The sequence below is a fragment of the Thunnus albacares genome, chromosome 19, assembly GCF_914725855.1.
Source record: "Thunnus albacares chromosome 19, fThuAlb1.1, whole genome shotgun sequence".
NCBI classification, from domain to species: Eukaryota; Metazoa; Chordata; class Actinopteri; order Scombriformes; family Scombridae; genus Thunnus; species Thunnus albacares.
This window is the reverse complement of record NC_058124.1, coordinates 3,493,235-3,503,963: the sequence shown is the minus strand read 5'-3', so window position 1 is coordinate 3,503,963 and position 10,729 is coordinate 3,493,235. Positions and strand designations below refer to the sequence as shown.

The 10,729-nt window shown below is 38.3% G+C and overlaps 2 protein-coding genes and 1 long non-coding RNA gene across 4 annotated transcripts; 1 reads left to right on the top strand and 2 right to left on the bottom strand.

The window, feature by feature from the left end:
* Window positions 1-25: 25 nt before the first annotated feature.
* Window positions 26-7,224, bottom strand: nkiras1 (NFKB inhibitor interacting Ras-like 1). Of its 2 annotated transcripts, none has more exons than XM_044336059.1 (4): window positions 7,135-7,224; window positions 4,555-4,655; window positions 4,078-4,319; window positions 26-2,202 (listed from the first exon to the last, which is right to left on the bottom strand). In XM_044336059.1, coding segments are annotated over exons 1-4 (588 nt in total). In that variant the 5' UTR covers window positions 7,137-7,224; the 3' UTR covers window positions 26-1,959. The 2 variants fall into 2 exon arrangements, with proteins under 2 accessions (XP_044191994.1, XP_044191995.1); XM_044336060.1 differs by lacking the exon at window positions 7,135-7,224 and adding an exon at window positions 4,923-5,033.
* On the top strand, window positions 6,028-10,523 carry rpl15 (ribosomal protein L15). The gene is made up of 4 exons (XM_044336057.1): window positions 6,028-6,099; window positions 7,159-7,340; window positions 7,598-7,734; window positions 10,161-10,523. The coding sequence occupies exons 2-4, from the start codon at window positions 7,169-7,171 to the stop codon at window positions 10,464-10,466; spliced, it is 615 nt and encodes a 204-aa protein (XP_044191992.1). The 5' UTR covers window positions 6,028-6,099; window positions 7,159-7,168; the 3' UTR covers window positions 10,467-10,523.
* LOC122969991 lies at window positions 7,226-7,585 on the bottom strand. The gene is made up of 2 exons (XR_006399126.1): window positions 7,506-7,585; window positions 7,226-7,380 (listed from the first exon to the last, which is right to left on the bottom strand). It is a non-coding gene; the product is annotated as an uncharacterized LOC122969991 (long non-coding RNA).
* Window positions 10,524-10,729: the final 206 nt, after the last annotated feature.

Below are 10,729 nucleotides of genomic sequence, written 5' to 3'. Positions count from 1 at the left end.
TTTGTAATGCACATTTTCAAGCTCTTCAGGAATGTTCTTTTAATATGAAGAAGCTACAATTTATTCAGTGGATCTTAAGACAGAGTTACAGAGCAGAGAATAATTTAGAGTTAGCATGATTACTCTGTTCTATTAGCAGCACATTAAACGTTTATTACTCTTGAAACATTAAGGACAGAAACCGGCGTAGATCATCCTTCACATTGTTTAACCATTTTTCAAAAGTCAAGGAATGTGGCTCATTAAAGTGACGAAAATAAATTAGTTTAAAAAATAAATATTTCCTCTCAACACTGACATTTCTACTGTTAAAAAGGCATACACACAGCTTTAACTAGTAGCCCTATTAGATTACACAGGCTGGACGACACACACAGGAGTGCAACTAACGTCAGACAGACATTATGAAATCATACATCACAAGTAAAGGCAAGTACCATGAACGTTATTGCTGCCAGGCCATACTTGATATATGAGATGGACTGGACAAAGGCTAGCTGAGTCCTGCCAGAGGACAAAGATAAATGCTGCATTCACATCAGCTGGGAAATAAGGGTTTTTAAAAGCCATTTGAAAATACGATTAGACTGTAGCTTTTGTCAGCTGCTTGAGAAGTCAAGGGTTGTAGGAATGAAGTGAAAAGAGTCAAACGTAACATTTTACATGCACTATTCAGAAGTGTAAATGTAGATCTGTGTTTGGGTTGTCTCAAATCTTTGGTACTAAAGCTCTGGCCCGTGCTACACACTGAACAGCATATGAAAACATTTTCATTGACTGGCTGAAGACAGATGTTTTGCTGTGTGATAAAATAGCGTCATGTATTTTGTTAAATGGGAAAATGTCAGGTTTGTATTTTTGGTTTGTGGTTGATACTTTAATGTTTAGTTTGCTGTAAAAGATGAGCTAATAGAAGCGTAGTCATTGGAATAGTTGAGCATTTTGAGAATTTTTCTTATTAACTATCTAAGAGCAAGATGAGAATCATCAACATGTCTGTGTTAAGGACAGCTAGAGTCAGGACGTGGCTAACCTAGCTTAGCATAAAGACATGAAGCTGGGGGAAACAGCTAGCCTGGCTCTGTACAAAATTAAGGTATATGAATAACAACACCTCTAAAGCTTATAATTAACACATTGTATCTAATTTGTTTAACTTACACAAACAGAAATGTAAAAAAGTTTTAGTTTTGGAGGGAGTTTCATGTTGGAACTATTTCATGACAAACAACACTTTATCCATCCGCCTACCACTTCTGTGTGGCTATATCACAGGTTGTCGGATATGGTTTATGTAAAGGCAAGTTGGTATCAAACTTGGCAATATCACTGTGACAAGACTTTGAGAGGCTGTGTGCAGTCACTGAGCACAGATGTTTTTCCTCTATGTAAAGTAACAACTTGAAACTCCCTCAAGTGCGACAAATTTTCATTTCCAACTGAACTACAGCTGAGAGCAACTTCCTGAAGTCTTATCATCAGCTGGAGATGGCACAGTAGTGCTGGGAAGATGGATAAACTGTCAAGAAACAATCCAGCATGCAACTCCCCCTATAACCACACATTTTATAAATTCCTGTTAACGTGTGGGTTAAACACGGGAGATACTATGTGTTAATTAGCCAGCTTTAGAGGTGTTGGTAGGTGTATTTTTGCACTTTGGACAAGCTGTTGCCCCCTGCTTCCAGTCTTTATGCTAAGCTAAGATAACCACATCCTGATTCCAGCTGTGTATTTAACACACAGACATGAGGTTGGTATCAATCTCATCTCTGAAAGAAAGCAAATAAGGGAATGATTTGAATGTGTGTAAAATAGTAATAATCTACACAGAAGCAACCAAACTGTGGATTATGGACGGTTAAGCCTGTATAAATTCTCCTGCTGGTTATTCCCACATGAGGTGAATGCAGACTATCATTAACGGGAGCAGGAAGGAGTGAGTTTATCATCAGAGTTTCACATGTCGTTGGACGGGGTGCCTTTACTCTTGCGTCCCGGCAGAGGGAAGGAAGACTTGCTCTGAGGCTGCGTGAGGCGGCTGGTCAGCTGGGTGAAGGGTTCGATGAGGGAGTTGCGTTCGGCGACGCTCACCTCCCACAGCTTCACCTTCTCGCCTCGCGCCCACTGCTGCGCCACCTCCTGGTCCACCTGACGCCGCTCCCGCAGGTCTGTCTTGTTCCCAAGCACTATGACGGTCACCTGTTGACACAACAGACACACTTGAGCTCAATTATACCCAGTCAGGTCTTGAGGGTTTGTTATTTAAATGAATGCTCTATGTTTAAGTTGTCACTTTTCTATATGGAGAGAAATGACACAAAAACACAATAAACAATCAAAATTGTGATGTAATGTTGCCTTGATTTTCAACCAGCATGTCATTACTGTATCTCAGAACTTGCTCCTCTAGGATTAAACACATTTATGGAGTTAAAACATCTAGTAGATTAACAGAATATTTTGATGAATAGTTTAATTACTATAATCATTTTTTAAGCAAAAAATGGAATTAATTCACTCCCTGTCACTTCTTAAATGTTAACATTTGCTGGTTTTCTTGGTCCTCTATGACAGAAAACAAAAGTATTTTTGGGTTGTGGACTGTTAGTCAGACAAAACAATGTATATGAGTATGTCAACTTAGGCTTGAAGACATTGTGATGCACATTTTCACTATTTTCTGACATTTTAAAGAGGATATAGGAGCAGTTTAACAATCAGACAGGAAATCGTTTACCCGAGGTGGAAAGCCAAACACATCTTGACGAATCTCATCCCATGATCAGTTTAGTTAGTAGGTGACAGCCTAAACAACAGCTGTAGTCATTAAATATACAGTATGGCATTTGCTTTGTGAAATAGCTTTCTGCTCTCTTCCCCGAAATGTTCATAAAAGTGTATTAACTTTAATGATGTTAGTGGAGATAGTCTTTGTTTCAAGTGAGGTGACCCCACAGAACACTATCAACACTTGGCTATAAACACTGTGGAATTCATCAATAATGAAAATAGTTGGAGCCCGAGAAGTGTAGCCTTCTTTTTGTCCTCATAATCACTTTTTAGCCTCTGATAAAACACATACATTAATTTAATTTTATCATATTAATAAACTAGTTCACCCAAATTACTAACATAAAAAATGAAGAAACAAACAAACAAAACATGTTTCTAGTGGTATGTAGCCATCTACATTTTGGTTTTATTTGTTTTCAGATGTCTGTTTCTGAGATCTCTGCCTCCATCCTAACACAATAGAGGTGAATGGATTTCAATCCAATTTTTTAACTGATTGATTAAAACCGTGTCTTTCCAGAATGTCCCTGTTACTCTGGAAAATTCACTGAACACACTGTCAACATTTATCAGAGGGACTATTTCTTTGGTAGAAAGTAGTTCCAATTAAAACAGTTGACAGCCAGCTCTTTATTATCAACAGTTTCTGGAGGACACACTGATGTCATTGTTACAGTTGAAGAAATTAGAAGTTAGTAATGTAATATATCTTTTCTTTTCCCCTAGGCAAATAAAAGCAATACTATCTGTGTGGCCTTTAGAGGTAAGAGAGAAGATGAATGGACCCTTTAAAATGTTTGGGTTCTCTTCCATTCAGTGAAACTGATGAAGCCTGATATGTCAAACAAAACATCTCTTTTGTTTGAACACTTTATGAGCAAAAAGTCAAACTTTACTAAAAAAAAAAAAGCATGAACTGAGTCTGTACCTCTTGAGCTAGTTTCCCATATAATTAGTGTGCATGCACATAAATGCAAAGGAGCCTACATGCCCACATGAATCAAAGTAAATCCCAACTTCTCAGACATTCCCTTCAACTCTTAGGATGTATTCAGGTGGAGAAGTACTGTACAGACTTACAACTGGAAATGGGGACCAGCTGAAATGGAATTACTACCATGAGAATGAATTATGCTGCACATTTCAAATGCTTTCAATAATGTTCTACATGCTATAAATGTCTGCTAATGTGAAAGGCAGCATCACATTTTCTGAACGCAGCTTAGTAACACATTCACAAATTATGAACAGTCATTAAAGTGTACTTTGAACCAGCCGCACCTCTTTTTTATCTCTGGACTTATCTATTTCCTTCTTCAGGACGTCTACCCTCTTGAAAGACTCCAAGCTGTCTACGCTGTAGACCAGCACGAAGCCGTCTGCCACTGAGTAGTAGTGCTTGGGGAGGTCTTGTCCGTCATGGAGGCCTTTGGTATCATAGAGTCTCAGCTGTTCCTTCACGCCACGGTCAGTTTCCACCGAGGCCACGTACACATCTTCCTGGGTCTCACTAGACTCAGAGCCTGGAAAACACAGGAACAACAAATTCAGCAAATACACTCTCAGCCAATCAGTGACGTTACATTTAAATTCGTGCAAGGGGATAATGCACCAGTATGAAAATGCTATTATAAATCAAAGGGTAATCTAATTTAGAGACTGACAACATTGATTCTATATGAATCCAAATGTAACCTGTGTGTAAATACAACAGTGCTATTTAATTATGATTCATATAATTTCAAGTGTAATACTTACCTACAGTGTGATTGCCGTACAGCAACTGTTCCAGTATTGCAGTTTTTCCTACAGCTGCCTGGCCACACACCACAACTTTACAGCCTTTTCCCATTTCGAGCCTACAATGCATGAACACAAGACGTTACATATTTCACAATTTGATCTGGCACAGGTGAGACATGTTATAATAACCATAGACTGTTAACACGGTTGAAAAAGCTAATCTCAAACTGTTTAACGTAGCTAACGTTAACATTAGCTAATAGGTTTTCTGTAGCACCTCATTCTGCGTCATGTAACGTAAACATAACAATAACAGTCTGGCTGCGAACACACTTTATGTTAATAACTGGTACGTTTAAGGAAAACACCTGTCCGATACATACCGATAACTTGCTATCTATCAAGTCTTTAGGTGTAACATGACAACCAGAGCATCCATTCTGCTTTGCGATACAGGACTTATTCTCTCAGCGCGCATGCGCGACTGACGGAGTCACCACCATCAAAACGTAATAATAAACATTCAACCCTTTTAAAAATATATATTTATTTTTCCTCTTCCTATGTATTATTTTGTTTTTATTGCACAGTCCTTTTTTATCATGTCATAACTCAATTCCCTGGCACTTTGTTCTTTATAATTTAAAAAATGTTCTTGTTTTTTCCTACACTACATTTTAATGTTATTTAAAACCTAATGATTTTTTGATTTGTCTGTTTTATTTCTGTTGCCTTTTTGAAGCCCTTTGTAACGTGGATTTTGAAAAGTGCTCTATAAATAAAGATTATTATTAGTAGTAGTAGCAGTAGTAGTAGTAACATTTTTTTATTTAACGGTTTTCAATAAAGTTGAAAATAATAACTATAAAAAATATGTAATAATAATTATTATTATAATGATATGAATATGTGTTAATATATTAAATTACTGTTTTATTTATATTATATATGATACACAATGTGTGTAGTCGCATCGGACAGATAAATAACTCAAAAAATCAGTACACCGTCAATACACTAATAGTATGCCTAACAATAAAATCTAGTATATCTAACATACCTAACATCTATTACGCCGCGAGAGTTGCAAGAGTCTTGGCAACGTAATAGATGTCATAGTCTTGGCACAAGACTATATGGCAGCGCTAGCTCGAGTTTCTGTTATTTGTCTACATTTTTCAACATTTAAAAAAAAAGAAAAGAAATCGTCACTTACAACACTTGTGATAATAATACAATAACAGAGAACATTTAGGCTTGATAATGAAATAAAGATAACATAGAGGACATGACTTCACTTTCAGTTTGTTGATATAGTCAACATGGTAACACGACAAATGGTCAAAGTAATAATAATAAATAAATAGAAAATAAAAAATAACTTAACAGAAAAGGTAGGCAATAAAATCAGATTTCTTAAAAAAAAGAATCTTGGAATAGACTAACTGCAGTAATTTGACTACGTTTCCCATGAGCACAACAAAGGAAATACGTCACTGTCGTTTTCATAAGGCACGCTGGGATACGTACGCTCTCTCTTTCCGGCTGGTACGCCATCATGTAAGCGAGTATTTCTATGCTTTTGTACAACACGCAATCCATTAAAATCGTCTATTATAGGCTTTCATCCGTTTGTTTGGCACAGGACGATGTGTAGTTACTTAATAATTATGTATACGCCGTGAAGATTTTTTGACTAACAGTGTTATAAATACTGATTAAAGGCCATTTTATCCGGCGCTGAGATGCTGTCGATCCGGGAGCCGCTATACCAAAAAAACAACGTGTTACTAAGCAGAGCCGACACTTCTATTAAATTAGTACCCTGTTGGCAGCTTTAAATATGTGAAACCCGGCTCAGGGAATATGTTTGTCTTTTTAATAATTTTGAATGCCGAGCAAGCTACTATGCTAATGTTAGCATGCTAGCTGTAGTTCAAGTTGTATATCTGCGGTGTAACTATTAGATTTTGACGTTATCTTCATGATACCTGTGTCGCTTTACTATGTGATAATCGTATAGAAATGATCTGTTGTGAATGAATGCATGTGAAGTCCAAGTTGTTTGTATAGAAACAGAATGGCCTCCTCTGAATGCACTGTATCGTAGCAGCTTCGAGCCATGTGTTGCTGTTAGCCTGCAGTTGCAGATTTCAGCGAATTTTGAAGCAAATGGCTTTACATTAACTTTCATTTGCGCTATGCTGGAATGAATTATGGCTGTGTTGTTTTGGTTTTTAAGAACCTGCTGGCTCTAAGATGCCAACGACTGAAATAGGGCTTACAGTTCTTAGACACCATGCCTGATTTCAAGCATAGAGCACTTTTAAGTTAATATAATTAATTCAACACAATGTAAACATTTTCTCCTGGACGACTTTTCAGACTGCCAAATATTTTCTTGTTTCAATTCCTGCTCACTGTTTTGAAACTTGTTAAAATGTAGCTCAGCTGAACAGACATGAGTTTGTTTCAGATAGAAACATAGATGCTGGCTGTATGTCGTCCAATATCAAACTAGCAATGATGGGTCTCCCCACATGTTTGCATCATGTTGGATAAAGAGCTTTGAAATGTTATGATGCACTCACTTACATGACACATGTTTCTCTTTCTCAGATAAGTCAACATGGGAGCATATAGGTATATGCAGGAGCTATGGCGCAAGAAGCAGTCCGATGTGATGCGCTTCCTGCTCCGTGTCCGCTGCTGGCAGTACCGTCAGCTGTCCAACCTCCACCGTGCTCCTAGACCCACCAGACCTGACAAGGCCCGTAGACTGGGCTACAAGGCCAAGCAGGGTGAGTGCAGAGCCAGGATTGAGTCTCCTCCCGATAACACCTGCATATATGTGATCTTTCACCATCTGTCTACCATGCACATCACTTTTATTTAAGTGAAACTGGTCAAAACAGAACAGTTGTAATGTTAATGTCATGTTTTAGTCTTATAATGGGATAACTTACCTTGGATGACACAGTTCTAGCTGGCTAATGAGAGATTCAAGTAATTTTGTGTTTGTATGCGATATCTAACAGTATGTTTTTAATTCAAACAGGTTACGTAATCTACCGCATCCGTGTGCGCCGTGGTGGCCGTAAACGCCCTGTGCCCAAGGGTGCTACCTATGGCAAGCCAGTGCATCATGGCGTCAACCAGATCAAGTTTGCCCGCAGCCTGCAGTCCACCGCTGAGGTATGTTCATCTTCACTACTGAGCCTGTGGCTTTAAGGCCAGAACCAACAACGTTCTGTTTCGTCTCACCATCGTTTCCCTTGGTGGCGTTTGGTGAAAAGAGCTGTTGGTGACCTTCATTAAAAAGATTTCAGCATAACACTTAATCTGATTGTAAATCATAACAGAACGATCAGGGTATTAACAATGTTAAAGTTAGCATTGATTAAAAGCTACAGTTGGTGGCTTGTGAATAAATCGCACAGATTTGCATATATTTTTCAGAATAATGATCCCAAATGAGATGCAGGATTTGCAATTTAAAGTGATACTCCATCTGAAACTGCTGACATATGAAACACACCTCCTGTAAAGATGGTTCTTACGTTTTGTTATTTAGTCCGTCATGGAGGATGATGCTGTAATCCTTTTAGATTAATAATGATTTCAGTAGATATGCAAGGATGACTGTTCAGCATATCCCCTTTATTCATTCAATTATGAGCACCACTGCTAAAATTTTACATGATGATTAATATCAATGGGCTGCTACTGTGCTGCTGTGGCTTGTTTTCCTCACAGGAAACCAGAAGTTTTGTGGCGTAAAAAGTTTCAAATTTAAATACAGCGGCTCAAATACCCTGCCAAGAATGATTGTTCTTTATAAAGTTGCAATAAACGATATTTAGCCATATTAGTTGTCAGAAAACAACTATTTGCGATGTCAAAGAAGGGCTCGTGCATGTTAGTTCATGTGAATCCCTCTGTGTCCTCCGCGTCCAAGATGGCGGCAATGTCACAAACTTTCTCAAATTACAGCCAAACAGTACATTAAAATATGTTTATGAAAGCATTTGAGATTACAAATAGGCAGTGCACTAAAAGAATCTTCATCTATATTTGATCAGCTCTGCCTGGTTTGACAATTTGATCTGAGTTTCGTGAGCTGTCGGCTTTCTTTTTTCTTTTTTTCCCTTTTTTTTCCAACCCGTTTGGATTTAGATAAATCTGGAGGTGAAAATCATTGCAGAAATTTGGACTGAGTCGTTTGTGGGGTTTGTTTCTGCAACATGTAGGGGTGACTTTACTCCATCTCCATGTGGAGCTGATGTTGAAATGCCCGTCACAGGTCACTCAGAAGTCTCTTTCTAAATGCAAACATTACAGTTTGTCAAACACAGGTGTGACTAACAACATCAGGGCTGAAAAATGTATCAATTTTACTGAAATCACAATATGACCTACTGCCATTTTCAAATCATAGGAGGCACAATATTTGTTAAAGGCAAAATGTGTCAAAATATCATTTTAAATTAAATATCGTCATGCTGCAGACATGTCCTGGCCTACATGTCATATTCTATAGACTTGAGAAAATTAATTAAAATAATCATGTAAAATTATCATTCCCTATCAAATCGTAAGTGCATTATCAGTCAAAATAATGACAGTAATCACAGATATTTTTCCACAATCATTCCTCTCTAAATGAAGTGAATGTGTTGTGTTTAGTTGGTATTGTGTTTGCTGGCTCACTGACAGGAGTTAATAGACACTTGATTGGAAAAGAGCAGTTGTTAAGGTTATGAGACGTGTTTCTTGCTGTGACGAGTCAAAATATCTACTGTGAACAATGTCTCACTCGTATCCACATCAGTAATGAAAGCTGTAATTGGCATAATTTCTCTTCACGCCTGTATTTGTGAGTGTTGTGCTTGTGTTCATGCAGCTGTAGCAGTCCACTTGAGCCATGAAAATTGTATTTTCAGACAATCCAAGAAGACATTATAACTACATAACTATGTATGATTAAGATACTCTGGTATAAGAAAGTTGCATGTAATGACTTTCCCCTCTGCAGTCTTTCAGTTCAATTTGTTGTAGATGGTATTTGACATAGATCTGCAACAGTATTTGTAGTTAGTAGACTGGCATTGACTTGTAATACTGTATATACTATATCTGGCCAGCTGCATTCACACAAGCAGTGTCACAAGTGTCAAGTCACCACAGATTGGGAAGTTGTTGTTTCATATTCGCCCAAATAATTGAGTTAATTTTTTCACTGTAGCTACTGGTGTTGGATGTGAAGCGTCCATGTTTTTGATTACTGTCACTGAAACTTTTGAGGTGGAGTTGAAGGTATCGTCTACTTGGTAGTGAACATGTGTTGCTTTCAAAGAACACTGGATTTGTCATTGTTAAATTGAGCTTCTTTTATGTGATATGATCACAGAGCAGCAGCGTTGGTAAATACAAGCATGCGTACAGTTAATTGGTGTCAGCTTGTAGGATTACAGTGTTACAGTTCAAACATCTTGCTGCCACTTGGAGCTGCCAAAGCAGAGTTGCAAGTTTATGCATTGATTTAATTATCATACAGGATTTGTTTTTAATACTGACATGTCAAGTCTGAATCATTCACTCACTCTTTATTCCTTTCGTAGGAGCGCGCTGGACGTCACTGCGGAGCCCTGCGAGTTCTGAACTCCTACTGGGTGGGCGAGGACTCCACCTACAAGTTCTTCGAGGTGATTCTGGTCGACACCTTCCACAAGGCCATCAGACGCAACCCAGACACCCAATGGATCACAAAGGCTGTGCACAAGCACAGAGAGATGCGTGGCCTGACATCTGCAGGAAAGAAGAGCCGCGGCCTGGGCAAGGGCCACAAGTTCCACCTGACCATCGGAGGCTCTCGCCGTGCAGCCTGGAAGAGGCGCAACACCCTGCAGCTGCACCGCTACCGTTAAGGCACGCCACACATGTCTGTACATTCAAACAAATAAATGCCCTTTTTATGGTGACAATCCTGTCTGCTGTTTGTTTCATTCAGTTGATGTGAAGATATGAACAATTGTTCTTTTTGGGGATTTGACCAACAGAGGGTTTGAAACCTCGTACTATTAATGTAAACATGGTTTTAAAAAATCAAGTTCAGTTGAATGAATATTGCTTCTGTTTTCACTTATGTCTAATAAGACTTGTTATCAGGACTGGTAGTGTTTAAACCATG

Excerpts from the sequence above, each read along its gene's own strand:
- rpl15 (XM_044336057.1), top strand. The coding sequence starts at position 7,169 with ATGGGAGCATATAGGTATATGCAGGAGCTATGGCGCAAGAAGCAGTCC. Across the intron at positions 7,341-7,597 it reads GGGCTACAAGGCCAAGCAGG|GTTACGTAATCTACCGCATC; the intron begins GTGAGTGCAGAG and ends TAATTCAAACAG. Across the intron at positions 7,735-10,160 it reads GCCTGCAGTCCACCGCTGAG|GAGCGCGCTGGACGTCACTG; the intron begins GTATGTTCATCT and ends TTCCTTTCGTAG.
- nkiras1 (XM_044336059.1), bottom strand. Across the intron at positions 4,320-4,554 it reads GTACGGCAATCACACTGTAG|GCTCTGAGTCTAGTGAGACC; the intron begins GTAAGTATTACA and ends TGTGTTTTCCAG. Across the intron at positions 2,203-4,077 it reads AGTCCAGAGATAAAAAAGAG|GTGACCGTCATAGTGCTTGG; the intron begins GTGCGGCTGGTT and ends TTGTGTCAACAG.